General features: G+C 38.3%; 1 protein-coding gene across 4 annotated transcripts in view; it reads right to left on the bottom strand.

Moving 5' to 3' along the window:
• Positions 1-22054, bottom strand: part of CUX2 (cut like homeobox 2) — a 2130834-nt gene that overhangs the window by 328064 nt on the left and 1780716 nt on the right. For all 4 annotated transcript variants that reach the window (XM_044068629.1, XM_044068630.1, XM_044068628.1 and 1 more), the window contains exon 11: positions 21807-21998. In XM_044068629.1, coding sequence (XP_043924564.1) covers positions 21807-21998 — 192 coding nt within the window. The remainder of the gene's footprint in view (positions 1-21806; positions 21999-22054) is intronic.

Here is a 22054-nt window from a genome sequence, read left to right on the forward strand (position 1 = left end):
ACACATTACAGGACAAATACCAGACTGAAATACCATGAAATTTCATAAAAACTCAGACTAGACTGGTGTACAGAAAAATAATAAGGGATAAATCAGTAAAAGTACAATTTAGAATATGTACCCTTTGAATATGATAGTCTTGTGGCTGTATTAAAGAGAAGGAAGCACAATTTGTGATGAGGAAAAAAAGGAATTTTAGGTGAATTTATCATTTAAATGTGAGAGTCCCAAAAGGGAGAGATTCCTAATTGTATGTAAAAGACAATACTCTGGATTAGGGTTATATCCCTTAACCTCTTAGAACAAGAAATCTGGACAAAGCCATAAATAATTGGGGGGGGGTGACAAAGGCCCCAAAATAAAGACAACATTTAAATATTGCTCTTGCAAACTTATATAGTTGATGGAATAACAGGATCTGCATTAAAATGAAGTCTGAAACTTAGCTGTCTGTCACTGTTTTTTGACTTCTATCTCAATTATTTTGCTAGAAGCTCCATTGTGCCTTACTTGAGAGTGCTTTTTAAACAATCTGGAAATACAGAGCTGATATAAGTATATTTTTGCACTTTATCTAACTGTTCAGTGATTCTTAACAGTACTACTCTGTTTTTATTTATTTGCTTGACTGAACTATTTACTTATCTGTGTCTGCATTTATATATTTGCTTGACTTCTGGCTGCATTTTGTTTTTCTCCCACCCTCCTGCTCAACTGCTGTTTTGTTCTTAAAGTTGGTGGCTTTTGCTGTTCCCTCCCCTACTGTAAGGATACTTGTGAAAAACCACTGAAAGTAACAAAAGAACAGCCGAGGAGTGCTAAAAAAAATCCCAGTTCTTTATTGTAAGCGCTTTCGTTCATCCACACTATACAATGAACTTCTTCAGACAAAACTCTACCCAACATTCAGTGCCTTATATAAGGCTCTTAATTAGTTAATAAGTTAATAAAACAATTAACAAGCTTCCTCAAATTGATCAAACTAAGTACTAGAAGAAATGGCATTACAAATGGAATTTAAAATGCTAAAAAGCACAAAGAAATTTAAACATTATAATTTGTTATATAACACAAACAAAATAAGACAAATATAAACCATACTAAAATGTATGTATTATCACTTTGTGTCTGTAGACAATGCAATGATAAATAAACAGCCTCCACTTCCTATCTAGATGTTAAGTTAAAAGAGTGAATTAACTTTGACCCCCCTTTTTTAAATAATATCATACATTATGTATTATATAGAAAACTGCTACTTAAATTTAGTGGTAACATCATAGTAAAATGTAACTGAATAGATGTATACACATTTCATACTACATATTACCTATCCAATGATTTTAACTTTAGAATGCATTTAATTGAACTAAATTCATTCAGCCCTGGTGGAACATGGGCATTGGTTCTTAACTGCCATAGTAGTTCACATTCTTCCAACTTCAGTTCCCATGGACCACCTCTAATATTTTTACTTATTTGATCCATGATACCTGGTTCAAAGCTGCAGACAGCACACCTGCCTTACCTAATTACTCATCCTATAATACATTCAAACCCCAAACTGTGGGCAGTAAAGCCAAAGGAGGTGGAGTTTCAATATATATTAAAGATATACACACCTCCAGGCTGGTCAAACAGTATGAACAACAGGAGACACTCTGGGTGCAGTTAACCATTGACAAGACCCCTATTCAAATCATAGCTAGCTACCAGCCCCCAAATCTGACTCAAGATGCTCAATCCGCCTATCTGGACCTCTTTGAATCTATCAAGATTCAACCCTTTACCCTGATCCTGGGTGATTTTAACTACCCGAACATAAACTGGAAGAACTACTCACGCCAGAATACAAATGCCCCAAGATTCCTCGATTTTATCAATGCAAACTCTCTGAAACAGCTATTTGATACCCCCCAAAAGAGGCGATAATATCTTGGACTTGGTATTAACCAACATAAGTAACCACTGCAGCATCCCCACAGTATCATCCTCCCTGGTAAGATCCAACCATAAAGTGGTCAATTTCAAAGTCACTATTGTCCCCTACCCCCCCCCCTTCTAGCCAGGGTCAAACAAAAAACATCTCCAGAGCTGATTACTGCCTCCTCAGGGATGGTATAAACAACTTCACATCCCCCTCCCCCTCTGAAGAAACTGACACCAACATCCAAAACTGCACCAAAGCACTACACAAGTGTTTACATAGATGCATGGACTCAGGAATACCCAACAGGACTGAATCATCCTCCGTAAGGAAGAGTAAACCTGTCTGGTGGACATCTGCAATGCATAAACTCCATAACAAAAGGAAAAAATTGCTGTACAGGACCAAGAAGGAGCAGGTGCCCAATTGGAATCAATCTCTCCTTAGCCTGAACAAGCAAATAAAAACACTAGTGAAATCTACAAAGCAAACTTTGAGTCCAAACATCTTCTAAAGACAATCATAAGGCCTTCTTCACATATGTCCGCAACCTCAAAGGAAGCACCCAGATCTGCTCAGAGCTGGTGGTCAAGGCCATAACATATACAAATGCTGTAGATACAGCAAACTTGCTGGCTGACAGATATGGCAAAAACTTCACCCCTCTGTCCCCCCATCAGTAAATCCAAGACATCCCCAGTACCTGCCCCCTTCCCCTTATATCTAGGGAACAGGTCATCACTGCTCTCTCAAAGGCAAAAAATACAGCCTCCATGGGACCCGATAACATCCCAGGCTGCATCCTACATGAACATAGGCAGGAACTTGCAGCACCATTAGGCACCCTTTTCAACCAAAGCCTGAGTACTGGCTTTGTCCCAGCTGAGTGGAGGACACCCATTGTCATCCCTTTGCACAAAGGTGGAGCATCCACCAATCTGGGAAATTACAGACCTTTGAGTCTATCTAGTCTGATCTTCAAAGCCACGGAATTGATTATCATGGACCTCATTAACAAGAACATTGACAACCTCCAAACATTGATACCACACAGTTTGGCTTTGTCAAGGGGAGAAAATGGCTGTTAAATTTGGTCGACTTCTTTGAGACAATCATCAAACCCATGGATGAGGGGAAGATGGTGAGATGCCATCGACACTATTCCCCATTTGGGCATAATAGATAAACTCTCTCAAAAAGGCATCAATCCATATGTTACCAGATGGGTAGCAAACTAGCTCACTGATAGAACCCACCTAATCAAAATAGGGGAAGCTACCTCAAGTAGTAGACCCGTAACAAGTGGCATACCCCAGGGTTCGTTCTTGGGGCCTCTGTTATTTGAGATATACTTTTCTGAGGTACAGGCCAAAACTAGTTGGCTTTGGCTAACCAAGTTTGCAGATGACTGCAAGCTGGGCACTGTCATCAATTCCCCTAGTGATGCAGACATCCTCCAAGAGGGTCTCACCCAAACAAATGGATGGTGCAAGAAACACGGCTCAAGCTGAATACTAAAAAAAATGCATCATCATCCCCTTTGAGGAGAGTGATGTCCCCACAAATTATCACATTAATAACAATGTCCTAAGCATGCAATCAGTCATGAGGGATTTGGGCACCCAGGTTGATAGCAACATGATTTCTGACCACCATGTTGCTTTCATTGTATGGAAAGCTTTCTACATGGCTCACCTCATAAGTAAGGGTATCTTATTCAGGGACAAGAAGGTCATAACATCCCTGTATTTTTCCTTTATAAGGCCCATTATTGAGTACAACGTCCCTTCAGCATGTACCTCGCAAAGCACATACAGCAGCTGGACAGACCACAGAGGTTCCTCATCAGGAGAATCCAGGGTCTCAAACATCTGCTATACACAGATAGACTAAAATTCCTGTCCCTCTACTCAGTTTCATATAGACTCCTCAGAAGTGACCTCTTTCTGGCATACAAAGTAAACTTAGACCCCGCCTTGATGGGACTGCTGTATATCTGCAAGTCAAGCTCCACTCAAATAATCCACACGCACAACCTCAACCTGGTCTGTGACATCAATAGGGCTTGTTGGCAGGACAGATTTGTGTCCCAGAGACTCCCCCATCTATGGAATAGACTCCCTCTCCACGTCAAGCAGAGTATCTCTTTACCCCTTTTTAAGCGCAACCTGGTTAACTAGATGGGAAACATAAAATAAACCCCTGGGATTCCACCTGTGTCCCTGCTGGACAGGGGTAACAGGTGCTGACTTGTCTAAACATGGGCTAAACTCTTGGATAGGCTTACAAGGGCCTCAGGGCCATTAGCCTAGTAACTTCCTATGATCCTATGATTCACCAGAAAAACAATTTTATAAAAAACAAGCAAATATATGAGGCAAAAATCTGGACAGTCTGTGAAATCTGGACAGCTAAGAGGTATGATTAGGGTGCACATAAGGAAGACACCAGACAATATGTGATGAATAGACAGCTTTTCCTGTCATCTTCAGGTATAGAGCCAGCAACTAAAATTCAGATCTTCCAGTACGCTGACAGAACAAGTGATCATCTCAGTAACACACATCACTGAGGAAGCCATGGGGGTATTAAATCTGTCTTAAAGCCAATGCAACTCCTCCAAACAGTGTATGAGGTGGGACACTGTTGTACGGAATGACCTTGTACCTTGCTTTACAAAGACCTACTTCTAGTTCCATTACTTCTAAGCTTTACTGAAGTCCGCGGGTTCAAGTATTATTTCTATGTCACATTAATTACTCTGCAATTACTGTTGTGATATTACCTGCAAACTGTTGCTGAAGTTCATCTACTTCTGTAACTTACTGAGTCAGGTAGCCATATGCAATTACTGTCTAGTAGCACATACTCCTAAAACATGCAGGAACACTAAAAGTTAAATCCTGTTGTCACTTGTCTTCTGCTGCCTTGGAAGTGGTAATCAGCTGTTCAAACAAATCTGTGACTGGAATCCAGCTGCTAACAACACAGTCATTTACTGTAGACAAGTCAGTGGAACAAAAGCTGAACAATCAACACAATTACAAAGCAAGCTTTTAATCTTCAACCATACATATTCTGTAGGTCCCAGGATACTGTGTAAAGTTAACATGTGCTTTAACGCCTCTATGTTGCTCACACAGATTATTACAGTCTCCAGCCACTTTCCCCTGGACAAACAGGCAGTACTAAACAGAAAATCAAAAAGGATACCATGCTTTTGGCTTCTGTTTATGAAAGGTTTTTTTTTCAATAATTTTTATTTATCTTTTTACATTAATAAATGTCACAGATAAAAAACATCTTACAACATAACCGTATATATATATATATATATATATATATATATATATATATATATATATATGTTATACATTGATGTCAATACCACAGGATATAGGTCGTACAACATATCTATTTACACTATGTACATAGATGCTTTCACTGTTAATTCCGCAGTTATACAGACAGTATATAAATTCGTAATATCCAAGTTATTATTTAATATCTGAACTTGTATGTGTTCTTCAGTTCCATTAGAGTGTATTTCTAAGCTGCTGTGTGATGAATTATGCTAATATGATATTAAAGGTTTGTTCCCAAATTTCTCTGGATTTCATGTTTTTGTTTCTTTTATCTATTACTATTTTATGAGCTAAAAGGTGTTTTATAGCTACTTGTTTAAGATATTTATCATATCTAGCCATTTAAAAGCTATATACAGTTTCATTAGTAGGAAGATTGTTAAAAGTGTATTTGCTTCTTTTCTTGGTATGTTGGGTGGGAGAATGTGTAATAGAGTGAATTATGTTTATGAAAAGGGTTTTGGCTGACATCCGGTCAGGATTTACTGCACTTCATTCCCACATGCTCATGCACAAGCGCGCATGCAAACACACATGCACACACACACACACACACACACACACACACACACGCACACACACGCACACACACGCACACACACACACACACACACACACACACACACACACACACACACACACACACACACACACACACACACACACACAGAGTAAGGCTCAGACAACAACTTAATCTAAAGATACTGCTTTCAAGTGTGGGCCAGGTTCAGAAATGGTCTTTACGGGCAAACTCTGAAATACAAATCATGATTTAGAGTGAGGGATTCAGTTATTAATGCTGCAAGTGTTACCTTTGTAGGTGAGTTGTTCCATGGATTTCTTTCAATCAAAAACCTAGCTACAAAATGGTAAATTGAAAACAGTAAATTTAACAAAGAATGAAAAATAAAGCAAGAAATCTAGAAAAGTACTTATCTATACACTTGCCATGAAGGCTAATTTAATATATATAGCACTATGACTGACAGTGAAAATACAAAAGCTTTCAGATCTATCTAGCAACATACTTAACTATATGGATAGTTTTCATTCAGCAATAAATTCTGAAAGCTCAGTTTACTGATTCACAGCAGCTTAATCCTGTTAGCTTGAAAACACTCTTTCTCAGGTGTAATTTTATCATAGTATTTGTTGCAATTTACTATTTTTCTGTCTGTGCAGTTTAGGTAACTCAGCTTATTTAACTCCAAGATGGAAAGACCTTGGGATCGGGGTATCACAGTGGCGCACTGGATAGTGTTGTCACATCACAGCAAGGGGTTCTTTGGTTTGATTCTCAGTTGGGGAGCCTTCTGTATGGAGTCTGCATGTCCTCCCTGTGTTCGCTTGGGTTTCTTCCAGGTGCTCCTGTTTCCTCCCACATTCCAAAGATATGCAGTGGGTGGACTGGACACTCTAAAATGGTCATGGGAGTGGGTGTGTGCGCAAGTATGTTGTGTGGAAGAACTACTGCAGCATGTCCTCAGAAAAAAAGAGGTCTATGAGGGATCAAAACACAAAAATCTCCTGTAAAAAGGATGGATTGGAATATGGAGATAAGCATTCTTGAGGTCCAGAGACACCAGAAAGGCCTGAGGGTGCAAGAGAAGAAAAAGGGACTGAAGAGACACCATCCAAAAGGAAGGCACCTTCAGAAAAGTGTTTAGGTGGGAGAAGTATAGAATAGGTCTCCAAGTACCTTCTCTTCTGGGCACTAGAAACAGCTCTCATTCTCTGTGCATTTTTGGTCACTGCACTTTCACCAAGATACACAACCTCAGACTGAGAATGATTAAGCAAAGGGTGCATTAACCCTCGCATAAGGGATAGGGGACTTGTCCCCACAAAAACACCTTTCTGTGTTTATCTTGCAGGAAGCTCCTTCAGACCTCCCCATTTAGTTACAGGTGTTGTGCAATACCCATTGTACTGAGCCAGTCCAGGTACAACTTTCTAAACATATGGGATGTTCAGCCATAGTTATAAACTGCTTCCTGATTTCACAGAATTTCCCTAATTCTGACTCGTACTGTTGGCCTGTTCTTTATAAAATCTGTAATTTTCTGGCAAATCATTCAGGATCTCAGTCTGTTATTCCGACAGCTTTCTAAGTATATACATTTTCCCCTGATTTGGGGCTTTTGTCCCTCTTTTTTTTTTTGGTACTGACTCTAAGTGGAGAGGTAGCCAAGATGAAGAACATTTCTTAGTGTTGTGACAGGCCAGGTCACATTTGCACCAGTCTTTTAGTAAATGTTTGTGTCTTTCGGCTTTTCCCGGTTAGGGGTTGCCACAGTGGAACTCCGGTCTGCTAATGATTGGCAGTAGAGTTTTACATGCTGGCTTGCCGGGCCTAACACACAACCTTCAATGAAGGAACGCTCATTCACGCATGTCGCCACACAGAAGAAGCTCTAACTGAGAATCGAATGGGCAATGTCTAACTGTGAGGCGACAATGCTTCCGCAGCAGTATGTGAAATGTAAAAAAATGCATTGAGCTAAAATAAGTATGTTTATTTTAGTTGCCTTTCCAGTAAAATGTGCAGCACAATTGCAAATAAATTCTTAAACCTGTATAAAAATCATGCAGAGCTTTACCATGCCCTTATCATACCTCTCAGCCTCCTAGAGCAAGAAATCTGGACAAACACATAAATAAAAGTGGGACAAAGGCCCAAAAATAGGGACAATTTTTAAATATTGCTCTTACAAACTTAGGAAATTGATAGCATAACAGGTTTTGCATTAACATGAATTTTCTGAAAGATATGAAGTCTGAAACTCAAACGTTGTCATTATTTTCTAACTTCAATCTTTAATGATTTGCCACAAATTGCCAGAAAACCACAAATTTATGAAAACCGCACCAAAAATATGAGGCAAAAATCTGTATAGATGAGAGGTATGCCTTACATACCTCTCAACTGCCCAGATTTTTACAAAGTGTCTAGGATTTTGCCTCATATTTTTGTCAGATTCCTCAAAAAAAAAAAAAACGGCAAGAAACCAAAACTGCTAAAAATGCGGACTGCACACAATAGGAGAGCTGGTAGAAACACAACTTTAATGTTGCGAAAACTGATACAAATATTGATAAAATCCAAATAATAGTAAGCGCTTTCGGCAAGTTAAAATAACCCGCCTTCATCAGACAAACCACGAGACTGAGTCAAAATATCTTATACTATGCAATTAAATACAGCAAACCAATCATATTGAAATGCATTTGCTAAATGAGGGAAACTCCATGACAACCTTAAAAGGACATAGCTTCAAGATGCAACTTAGAAACAAATAAATCATCATCGACAATTACTAGTGAATGGTGCAATGAATGTAAACAACCCCATAATAGTTAACTACGTGCATTTCAAGTTAATACACAAAAGTGCCGTGTAACGCTAAACATTAAAAAACATAGTATGTGACAAATGAACGTAAAATACTCATGAGCTGAATAAAACCTGCAGGATTTGTTATTAAATCCAATACACCCCTAATGCGATGTCTTAGCTAAGTTATAATAGCTACAATAAGTTGGTTAAAACGCCAATGCACATTGCTTGTATTGTGAATATCGTATATTTCCATCACAATAAGTGAATGCTTAAGTCAAAACAAACTTAGGCTTCTGGGCTGCAGCACGGCTGGAATTGACATCCAGAACGGTCCGATAAACCGACAGCCCCGGCCATTGGTTTACAACTACTATATATTACATAACCTGGACAGCACAAAACCATATATATATATGTGCAAATGTAATTAAGAACTATATGACACATGGAATAGAGGAGATCTAAAACTCAATAACCAGACCAACCCATATGGGACCTATTGCATGTTACAATTTTTAGAAAGATGATAAAAATATCTGTGAAGGTGTCTAAACACAAAAGTGTATTTTAGCATCTTTTGTAGCAATTGTGGTCTTATTGGATAGACTCATATACATATCCACATTCACCCGTCCTTGGATTTGTTCATGATCCACTATCAAATTTACCATGATTAGGGTATTTTTTTGTGTTTATACACCTTCACAGATATTTTTATCATCTTTCTAAAAATTGTAACATGCAATAGGTCCCATATGGGTTGGCCTGGTTATTGAGTTTTAGATCTCCTCTATTCCATGTGTCATATAGTTCTTAATTATATTTGCACATATATATATATGGTTTTGTGCTGTCCAGGTTATGTAATATATAGTAGTTGTAAACCAATGGCCGGGGCTGTCGGTTTATCGGACCGTTCCGGATGTCAATTCCAGCCGTGCTGCAGCCCAGAAGCCTAAGTTTGTTTTGACTTAAGCATTCACTTATTGTGATGGAAATATACGATATTCACAATACAAGCAATGTGCATTGGCGTTTTAACCAACTTATTGTAGCTATTATAACTTAGCTAAGACATCGCATTAGGGGTGTATTGGATTTAATAACAAATCCTGCAGGTTTTATTCAGCTCATGAGTATTTTACGTTCATTTGTCACATACTATGTTTTTTAATGTTTAGCGTTACACGGCACTTTTGTGTATTAACTTGAAATGCACGTAGTTAACTATTATGGGGTTGTTTACATTCATTGCACCATTCACTAGTAATTGTCGATGATGATTTATTTGTTTCTAAGTTGCATCTTGAAGCTATGTCCTTTTAAGGTTGTCATGGAGTTTCCCTCATTTAGCAAATGCATTTCAATATGATTGGTTTGCTGTATTTAATTGCATAGTATAAGATATTTTGACTCAGTCTCGTGGTTTGTCTGATGAAGGCGGGTTATTTTAACTTGCTGAAAGCGCTTACTATTATTTGGATTTTATCAATATTTGTATCAGTTTTCGCAACATTAAAGTTGTGTTTCTACCAGCTCTCCTATTGTGCGCAGTCCGCATTTTTAGCATTTTTGTCAGATTCCTCATAAAACATGGTTTTCAGGCAAATCATTGAGGACTGAAGTCACTAAATAATGACAGACATTTGAGGTTCGGAATTCATATCCTTCAGAAAAACGCATGCTAATACAAAACCTATTTTTCTACTAACTTTTTAAGTTTAAAAGAGCAATTTTTAAAATCTGTCCCTATTTTAGGGTTTTTGTCTCTCAGTTATTCTGGCTTTATCCAGATTTCTTGTGCTGAGAAATTGAGAAGTATGCCTTCAAAGTGGAGCTGTTTTCAAACAGACAGAGACACTCACTGGTAGATTTTTTCCCCAGAATTATTAGAGACTGATTGTACCTTCCCAAGCACTTAAGTGACAAAGTAAACAAGAACATTTCATTCAAATTCTGAATCACACAGGAAATCCAAACCTTGTTGAGCAGCAATTAGATTCTGCCTTCTGAAGTGTTTACAGCTGACTTTTCAGACTACTTGTCTGGGATTCATTGCCTGTGGGTTCCCTATGTGCTTTTAAAAGTCAGAGGAAGATAGAATACACTACATTTGTTAGTGGTTAGGATGAAGGGTGAAGCCTATGGCTGGGAATGCATTTTGTGTTTCAGTCCCTCAATGGTGTTTCAGTCCCTCAATGGTGATAGTGAGGCAACAGAGGCATTTGTTTCATGGTAGATGGGCATCTGCAGGTTTACATCGCATGTGGAAATACTCCAAGAATATCACTGAGCTTGCGAAGGGGAATGTAGGACTCAAACAAAAGCATCAGTCTTCCACATAGATCACAGTGCAACTCCCTGCTTGGCCATCATTCGTCCCTAAAGGAGTGATTGGGCTATATAGCTCTCATTCCTGGAGGAATGAATCTGATAGAATATCAACTGGCGGAGAGGGTATGATGGTCAGAGGAGAACCACAGCAAAGAAAAAAAAAACATGCGTCTAAGTGCTTTGGTAGCAGCTGCTTAGAATGACACTGAATGACTGAAGGACCTAGATAAACCACAGCAAGTGCAAGTTAATGAAAGTTTTTTTAAGAACCCATAAAGCAAATGTGTTCCAATGTATTCACTCTGTAACGAACAAGTGTTGTACATTTCAGAAAACCAACACTAGGTTTCTATAGTGGCAAGGCAAGACCAGCCCAAAAGGTATTCATCGTCAGAACATCCATGAATCAATACTACTCAGTTACCAGTGTTCTTCATACCCCAAAATAAAATGGAAATAATTCTGCAGTCCTTGGCTGTGCACAGACGCTAAGATATGACTTAAACAGGATCAGAGACACCAGAAAATCCTGTCAGTTATTTGTCTCCTTTGCAGCAATGATAGAGGAAGAGCAGTTGTCTAAACATATTATATCTAAATGGCTAGAACAGAGTACAACATTCTGCCACTTCTCCCAAGGTAAACTCCTGGTAGTAACAGTCAAAGCTCATAGTACCAGGAGGAAAGCCACCACTATGGCCCTCCTTCATTCCGGATGCAGCCACTTATACGTCTGTATACACTTGCTCAAAATATTGCAGACTGGTAACCGACATTAGGGAAAGAACTAGTTTAATATGGCCATTCTGAAAGGCATGCTACAAACCAGCCTTTCTTCTCAGGCCACATCCTCCTTGTTGTCCTGAAGCTCTGGGAATCATCTCAGTAGTTAAGACAACTGCAGCAGTGACCTAACAAAGTATGACTATGTATGAACTTAACATAGGAGTTGATGTTTGAGTAGATTACTGTTGCAATACTACTGCCATCCCACCATCCCCACTCTATTGTCTGCTCTCTTGGATTAAAGGCATCCTGGGCTGGGGTGAGATAGCCTACCTAAAAAAAAAAAACATGTCTAGAGCCTTTGCTCTTCTCTAAAAGTGGTTTTCTACCTGCTATAAGGGCAAAAAAAAACCCTCTTAACCTGGCATAGGCAAACACTGGCTTTATAATGAGTGTCCTGAAGAGCCAGGGGACTGAAAGGCCACTATGCCTACAGGGAAGGGTTCTAACTGGCTGCCGATGCCTGCAGCTTTAGTCCCAGTAGTTAAGACTGTTATAGCAGTGACCTGCTCAACATCTACTATTATTTATTTTGCTTTTGTTTATGGGGTTTGTCTGATTGGGTTTAGTCAAAAAACTATTTTCAGCAGAGGCTCAGGGAATAAAACTCCAACATATTAAAAACATTTTTAAACATGCATACAGTAATATAAGTGAACATACATTAAATAGTATACATGAACAATTACACATATATTTGCTAATTAGATCACATTCATGTGAATTAATGCAACTATTACAGTATAAAAGATACTTATGCATTAGTACATGTTGGAACATTGAGCATTCGAAGAGGTGTATTAGTGGGTTTGTCAGATAGAAAATAGTCATGCGATTAGCTTAGAAATTCAAAGAAATGGAGGTGTGAGAAGGAACTAGGTAGGGCAGAAAATATTAATACTTTGTTAAGAGGCAAGGTATAAAGCAGCTTCACTGCCAATTATATATATATGGCTACCATTAAGGCTTGTATTAGTAGTATACAAATGAGGGGGTGAGCAATGTCAAAAACTATGTATATGGCTATGAGATGCTAGTAAAACTCTTCAGGTGTTGGTGAAGACTGGTAATTATGGAATTGTGGTAAGTTTCTTCACAACTGTACTTTATCCACCTACCTCCCCACTATGACAATGAAGGAAGCGTAACTTTAAAGCACTGACATGTCAATTAAATTACCTGATTATGCCTACCTCAAGCTTTTAAAAAGGACATTTACATACATATATCATGTCTGTTTCTCTATAGGTGCTGCTGTTTACCCATCAGGGGGTCTCCTGCAAGGTGGAGGAAGTTATAAGCATCTTTCCCCAGCCAGCTCTCCTGATGTCTGAAATGTTTTCCAACGTTTGGCTATCGACAATTTAGATGGGCTCCTTCCCTCTGTGATAACAGACCTGCTGACAGTTCTTTCCCCTTGCATCACTATCTTCCAAAGAAACACTCTGGCTCAAAGCTTGTTGGCTAGCCTTAAATAAAATGGCGACAAGGTACTCAAAGAATTGTACATAGGCCACAATCAATGTTTTTACTGATCAATCCCTAATCCCACATCTAAAGAAATGAACAAGGTATGCCAGACTTTGGTTACCTGCTATTGTGAATCATGGCACTTCCAGTTCTGTGGTTTGCTAATCTCTAACACACACATTAGTCCTTTCTTTCATGGGTTTGCCAAATACCTTAGCATAATAAGGTGAGGTTTACTGCTTCACCAATGTCAGCCTCGCTTGCTACTATAATATCAAAAGGCCATTGTTAAGTCCCGTAAAACTATCTCAGTTTCAGTAGGATTTACAGTAAAATAAATGGCCCAACAACACGCAAAAACCAATGCTGGAAATAAACCAGTACAATGCAGTAAAAAACAGCAGGGCTACTATGACTGCCAGCATAAATCTTTATTAAAACAACGGATAAGCACTTTCACGTTTGGTATACTTCTTCACATCCATCACATCCATTCATAAAAAACAAAAGTAACAGACTGATAAAATACATCAGTCACAAGACAGAATAGAAATTACAGCCAAGTGTATTAAGAGTTCAATTTCCGCCCTTTTAGGGCAGGTTTTAAACAAACACTAACATCTGTAACCTGAATATCCACTTTAATTCAATTGTTCTATGTAATTATTTAAGTCACCACCTTTAAGACTTTCTTTCACACACTGTAAGGCTTTAAAAAAGAATTTATGTTCATTGTTCTCACTAATGTGCTTAGCTAATTAATTCTTCAAATTCATAGATTTGATGTCATACATATGTCTTAATATTCTTTCTTTACACTTTTTCAGTCTTTCCAACATAAAAACATGTACAGACATGACATGTAGCTAAGCAAACAACATACAGTGTTTGACAATCATAGATTCATAGATTAGTACTAGGCTAACTGCCCCTGTGGGACATTTTAAGCCTAGCCAATTACCCCATGTGAAAACTGAACCCTGCTCCTTGTATCTTTAAGGTGAACCATTATGCCAGCCCCCTCACCCCTTGCTATCAACATAGCAATTGGGTTTAAAAATAAAATCAAAGCAAGGGTGTTTAAAGATCTGTTGTTGCAAAATAGCCGTACAGGCTTTGCACCTTTGGCAAGGGAATGTACCTGTTCTTTCTATTGTCTTATGTTGTGGTTGTTTAAAATTACAAAGCAAGTCCTTAAGACTGTTACAATTTTTATACCCAAATCTTGGTTTAGGTCCAACAATATCTGCTGTTTTAGAATCTACAGTTAGGATCTGCCAATTCATATGTATAATATTACATATGGAGTCCACATCATTAGTGAACCTAGTCATAAACCTCAAACCATAACATACAGAGGTCTCCTTCCCATGGCCAGTGGCATCAGAATGATGTTTGGCCGTGGTACACCTGGTTTTCAAAACCTCATTTTTGATATCATCTAACTGTTTTTTGCCATAACCTCTGGCCAAACATTTTTCACTGAGTAATTCCACTGATTTGGTACAATCATCTTCCATTGTACATAGCCTAGAGGCTCTTGTAAACTGACTCTTAAGGATGTTCAAGAAACACATGTCTGGGATGCATGCTCTCATGTGACAAAAAGGTTTTGTTATTCCAACATGTCTTTCTGTATAAGATGGTATTAATGTTACCTAAAGTATCCACACACAACCACACATCTAAAATATCAACATTAAAATAAGAAGCTGTCATGGTGAACCTAGGAAAGTCAGTAGTTGTATCTATATATGATATAAATTGTTGTAACATCATTTCATCACCAGCCCATAAAAGAAACATACTGTCCACAAAACAACGACAAAATTTTATATATTTAGGAGTACCAGTTATTTGTAAAAACAAACTTGTCTTCCCAATAGTACATCACAAGGTTAGCATAAGAATTTGCACATGGGGTGCCCATAGTGACACCCCATCTTTGCAAGAAGATGGCATTACAAAAAATAAATGCATTATTTTCTGCTGGTAGTGCTGCGGTAGCGTTGCCACCTCACAGTAAGACGCTGTCTGGTTCGATTCTCAGCTAGATCGTCTTCTGCGTGGAGACATGCATGAATGGGGATACCTTCACTGAAGGTTGTGCGTCAGGGCTGGCAACTCACCACATAAAAATCAACTGCCAATCATTAGTGGACCGGAGTTCCGCTGTGGCGACCCCTAACTGGGAAAAGCCGAAAGACACAACAACAATAACAAAGTGCAAATAAGCATGATGGTCCCATTGTTGTATACTTTCTTAACAGGTAATATATCCCTTACAGTCTTTAGTCCAAAAGCATTAGGTGTGTAACTAAAAAGATTTTTTACATCTAATGACACCAAAAGCCACCCAGACACATCATTAATAGTGCTCATAAACTGATATAAATTAGACAAGAAGTGATTAGTATCTTTCAAGACAGTCGGCAATGAAAATGAAACACCCTTCTGTTTCTCTTCCACAAATATGGAAAGGGATTCTGTCACCCATCCAGCCCCAGCAACAATGGGGAGCATGGGTGGTGGTTGTATAGGATCTTTATGTATTTTTGGTAGACCCTTAATTACAGGTAATAATGGCTGTTCCACACAAAAAAAAAGATACAACTGCTCATCTATAAGTCTACACATTAATAAATCATATAACCATCTTGAACATGTTTTACTAAATTATGAATAAACATTTTATCAACTTTACCATATATTTAGTCTGTTATGTTCATAATGACCACAGCACCTCCTGTATCTGCTGGTCTAATGCAGATATCATTGTTATGCATTAAAGATAACAAAGCCTTCCATTCCTGTGTGCTCAAATTTTAAAAACTCTTCTTATGTGGAGCGTTTAACAATGGAATGATATCATTCTCACAAACCTGTACAAATGTATTGATATGTGGTGGTAGCTGTGGATTAAATACACTCGGCTTCTTGAAGGAACTAACACATTTAGACCACTGATTGCCAAACACTGATTTTAAGGTTAAACTCTGTGCAAACATATGCAAGTCTAACAGAACATCACTTACTCTTGAAGGAATTGCTGGAATATATGTAAGCCCTTTATTTAATACAGAAAGTTCATTCGCGTTCAAGTTGTAGCAGGAGGGATTTACAAGAAGGTCATTCACCTGTGAATCTTCCTGGTTTCCAATTGCCGTTCTGCTGAAAGGTTCCTTTTCATTTGTCCTCTGCTAGTGAAACGTGTTAATTTTCTGGATCTCATCTCCTCCGCAAGAAGTAAAAAAATCTATATTAAACAATGGATTTTTAGGTCTCATCCCTATTAATTCATATTTCAGCCCTTCTCAATTAGAAAGGGGTGTTTTAAGATTGGAGCAAGTTGCTGTATTCACCTAACTTGAAGCACTCACTTGTTGATCCCTGTCTATGTTAAGTTCAGTGGAAATATCATCGCTAACATGTTGAGAAGAAACAGTATCAGAAGGGGGTGGGAGTGTCAGGCTGTGAAGCTTCGCTATTCACCTGCTTCGGCCATACAAAAATATGTCCCAGATAAAAATCCTTATAGTCACATTGTAATTTATTTTGCTTGGTCTGCTGTTACTATTAAACAGTCATTGTAATCCATAGGAGTTTCTTGACAGTCAATATCAGGTCTATCAAATGCAACATTCAGCAAGGGGTTACTCACAGGACAGATCAGGACTTTTTAATGAAACTGAGAGAGCTTGAGCAAGAATTGTATAAACTAAAGAGGGTTGCAATGGCAACGCCTCCATCTGGAGGTGTGCCCACACTTTAAAATAGTTCCAAGATGGATGCGAGTATCATGTATGCCCACTTTTGGTCATTCGCACTCCCAGCTGCTTAAGAAATGGCAGCAATTTAACCTTGACTGAAGCTTCAGTTATATTAACTTACTTCTTGAGTATTTTAGACCTATAGAAGAAGAACTTTTACATAAAGTGGAAATTACACATAATAAGATGTTAAATTAGTTTAAAGGAGACAAGTATAGACAAGCTCTAGACATGGTATTCAACAAAGTAATGGTCTATGAGCTTAAATTACAGCAGAGCAAACAAAAGAAATCACATTTTCGGCTGGGACATATTTTTATATGGCTGAAACAGGTGAATAGCGACGCTTCATAGCCTGACACTCCCACCCCCTTCTGATACTGTTTCTTCTCAACATGTTAGCAATGATATTTCCAATAATAGAACCTACTCAAAGTAGGGGAAACCACCTCTAGTAGTAGAACCATAACAAGCGGTGTACCCCTAAGCTTGGTCTTGGGGTCTCTACTGTTTGGGATATACTAGGTGCAAGCCAAAACCAGTGGTCTCTGAAAGACCAGGTTTGCACATGACTGCAAGCTGGGCACTGTTTTAAATTTTCCTAGTGATGTGAACATCCTCCAAGAAGGCCTTACCCAAGCTAACGACTGGTGCCAGATGCATGGCCTCAGACTGAATGCCAAGAAATGCATCATGAGGGGAAAATGGCATCCCCACTAATTATCACATTAATAACAATGTACTAACCATGCAGTCAGTCGTGAGAGACTTGGGCACCCAGGTTGATAGCAACCTCACTTTTGGCCTCCGTTGTACGGAAGGCTTTGTACATGGCCCACCTCATAAATAAGAATATTTCATCCAGGAACAAGGAGGTCATAACATCCCTGTACTCCTCCCTTATCAGATCCATAAGGGTACAATGCCCCCTTCGGCATGTATCTTGCCTAGCACATGCAGCAGTTGGAGAGACCACAGAGGTTCTTGACCAGGAATATCCATGGTCTCAAACACCTATCCTATACAGACAGGCTAAAAGGCCTGTCCCTCTACTCAGTCTTATACAGACTGCTCAGAGGTAACCTGTGTCTGGCATATAGGCCAGCTCAAACCCAGCCTTGATGGAGTTGATGCATATCAGTAAGACAAACTCCACTCGAGCAACCTGCACACAAGGCCTTAACCTGGTCTGTGACATTAATAAAACTTGTTGGTGGGATAGCTTTGTGTCCCAAAGACTCCCCCATCTGTGGAATAGACTCCCTCTCCATGTCAAGCAGAGTACCTCTCTAGCCCTCTTTAAGAGGAACCTGGATGAATGGATGAGAAACAGAAAATACACCCCTAAGATCCCACCTGTGTCCCTGCTGGACAAGGGAAACAAGTGCAGACTTTGAGGGAACATGGGTGAAATTCTTGGCTAGGCTTATAAGGGTCTCTGGGCCAATAGCCTAGTAACATCCTATGAACCTAAGAACTTAACACATACAAGGATCAACAAGTGAACGCTTCAAGTAAGGAGAATACAGCAACTTGCTCCAGTGTTAAAACACCCCTTCTAATCAAGAAGGGCTGAAATATGAATTAATAGGGATGAGACCTAAAAATTTGTTGTTTAATACAAATTTTTTTACATCTTCTGGTGAAGATGAGATCCACAAAATTAACACATTCCACCAGCAGAGGTACTTGAAAAGGAAACATTCAGCAGAACGGCAATTGGAAACCAGGAAGATTCGCAGGTGAATGACCTTCTTGTAAATCTCTCCTGCTATAACTTGAATGCTAATGAACTTTCTGTCTTTAATAGAGGCATTACACATATTCCAGCAACTCCTTCGAGAGTAAGTGATGTTCTATTAGACTTGCAATTTGTTTGCATGGAGTTTAACCTTAAAATCAATGTTTGGCGATCAGTGATCTAAAGGTGTTAGTTCCTTCAAGAAGCTGAGTGTATTTAATCCACAGCTACCACAGCAAATCAACATTTGTACAGGTTTGTGAGAATGATATCATTTGATTGTTAAAAGTTCCACTTAAGAAGAGTTTTTAAAATTTGAGCACACAGGAATGGAAGGCTTTGTTATCTTTAATGCATAACAATAACATCTGCATTAGACCAGCAAATACAGGAGGTGCTGTGGTCATTATGAACATAACAGACTATTGTAATTCTATGCGATGTCTTTTAAGAGAGGACAAAACATATGGTAAAGTTGATAAAATGTTTATTCATAATTTAGTAAAACATGCTCAAGATAGGTTATATGATTTATTAATGTGTAAACTTATAGATGAGCAGTTGTATCATTTTTTTTTGTGTGGAACAGCCATTATTGCCTGTAATTAAGGGTCTACCAAAAATACATAAAGATCCTATACAACCCGCTGTTGCTGGGGCTGGATGGGTGACAGAACCCCTTTCCATATTTGTGGAAGAGAAACAGAAGAGTATTTTATTTTCATTGCCGACTGTCTTGAAAGATACTAATCACTTCTTGTCTGATTTATATCAGTTTATGAGCACTATTAATGATGCGTCTGGGTGGCTTTTGGTGTCATTTAATGTAAAAAATCTTTTCAGTAGCATACCTAATGCTTTTGGACTAAAGACTGTAAGGGATATATTACCTGTTAAGAATGTATACAACAATGGGACCATCATGCTTATTTGCACTTTGTTATTGTTAATATCAGAAAATAATGCATTTATTTTTTGTAATGACATCTACTTGCAAAGATGGGGTGTCACTATGGGCACCCCATGTGCAAATTCTTATGCTAACCTTGTGATGTACTATTGGGAAGACACGTTTGTTTTTACAAATAACTGGTTCTCTAAATATAATAAATTTTATCGCATTTTGTGGAAGATATTTTTCTTTTATGGGCTGGTGATGAAATGACGTTACACAATTTATATCATATATAGATACAACTACTGACTTTCTAAGGTTCACCATGATTGATATTTTAGATGTTGATATTTTAGATGTGTGGTTGTGTGTGGATACTTTAGGTAACATTAATACCATCTTATACAGAAAGACATGTTGGAAGAACAAAATCTTTTTGTCACGAGAGCATGCATCTCAGACATTTGTTTCTGAACATCCTAGGGTCAGTTTACAAGAGCCTCTAGGCTATGTACAATGGAAGATGATTGTACTAAATCAATGGAATTACGCAGTGAATAATGTTGAGCAGAGGTTATGGAAAAAAAAAAACAGATGATATCAAAAATGAGGTTTTGAAAACCAGGTGTACCACTGCCAATCCTTATTATTCTGATGGCCATGTAGATAAGGTAAGTCTGCTACTGGCCATGGGAAGGGGACCTCTGTATGTTATGGTCTGAGGTTTATGACTAGGTTCACTAATGATGTGGACTTCATATGTAATATTATACATAAGATTTGGCAGATCCTAACTGTAGATTCTAAAACAGCAGATATTGTGGGACCTAAACCAAGATTTGGCTACAAAATTGTAACAATCTTAAGGACTTACTTTGTAATTTTAAACAACAACAACATAAGAGAGTACAAAGAAGAGGTACATTCCCTTGCCGAAGGTGCAAAGCTTGTATGGCTATTTCGAAACAACAGACTTTTAAACACCTTCGCTTTGATTTTATTTTTAAACCCAATTGCTGTGTTGATTGTCAAACAAGGTATATTGTTTATTTAGCTACATGTGATGTCTGTACAAGTTTTCATGCTGGAAAGACTGTGAAAAATTTTAAAGAAAATATTAAGACATATGTATGACATCAAATCTAAGAATATGAAGAATTAATTATCTAAGCACATTAGTGAGAACAATGGACATAAATTCTCTTTTAGAGCCTTACAATGTGTGAAACAAAGTCTTAGAGGTGGTGACTTAAATAATTACATAGAACAATTGGAATTAAAGTGGATATTCAGGTTACAGGCAGATAAATATCCAGGGATTAATGTTAGTGTTTGTTTAAAACCTGCCCTAAAAGGGCAGAAACTGAACTTTTAATATGACTGGCTATAATTCCTATTCTGTCTTGTGATTGTTGTATTGTATTTTATCAGTCTGTTACTTTTGTTTTTTATGAATGGATGTGATGGATGTGAAGAAGTATACCAAACATGAAAGTGCTTATTCGTTGTTTTAATAAAGATTTATGCTGAAAGTCATGGTAGCCCTGCTGTTTTTTCTGCATTGTACTAGTTTCAGTAGGATGACTTTATGAGGTTAAGTACCACACTTTACCAGTGTACCTGTAGATGCCACTGTTCAGATCCACTGATTCACCTACCATTTAAACTAGCAAGTCTTGCACAAGTTGTACAATGTCAATTTTCATACTTTCATCAGTACAAGTGGTCAGCAGAGGTCTCATCCACTGTACACCAAGTGAACCACAAGTCTCCCCTTCCTTTTAACCTCAGTTCACTGACTGACCCACACAAAAACCTTGTTTCAACAATATACCTGCTAGCCACTTTCTGCTGTTTCTTCCTTGTTACGTCTGTTACTGTGCCTTAATTAATTGTGTTGTGTTAACTGTGCCCTTTGTCTTGTCTCACCGCTCTTCCTTCTCTATCTTCCTCCTGATGTTTTCTGTAGTGCAGCCCAAGTAATACCCAATAACTGCATTTTGCTATCCTTGTTTGGAGAGATTTTTGTAAGAATAGCTGCATCTTGTAGATTTTTTTTACTATCATCAGTACCTAGAAGGTGAGCTTCCTAAAAACTCAACAAAATGCAACGTACTGAATGGTGTAAAAGAATAAAGAGAGAAAAGGAAGGTTGATGTTTATTCAAAACATACACACCTCAATAGCTTCAGTCTTCAAGGCAAGTTGTCGTTCCAGCTCTGAAATCTGATTTGCTGAAGTTTCTTCCAGTTCTTGTAAAGCTACCTGAAGATGCTGAACTTCTTTCAAAAGGCGAATGACCTCCCTTTCCTTCACGGCCAGTACAGTCTCCATTCTCGACCCAGAACATAATGAATAATCAGATTTCTCCTTCAAATAACAAATGATAACGTGAATAAGGATTAGTTGTGTCAGAAGTACATGGA

This window comes from Protopterus annectens, chromosome 4.part0 (assembly GCF_019279795.1).
Source record: "Protopterus annectens isolate FY-2018-M chromosome 4.part0, PAN1.0, whole genome shotgun sequence".
NCBI lineage: Eukaryota > Metazoa > Chordata > Ceratodontiformes > Protopteridae > Protopterus > Protopterus annectens.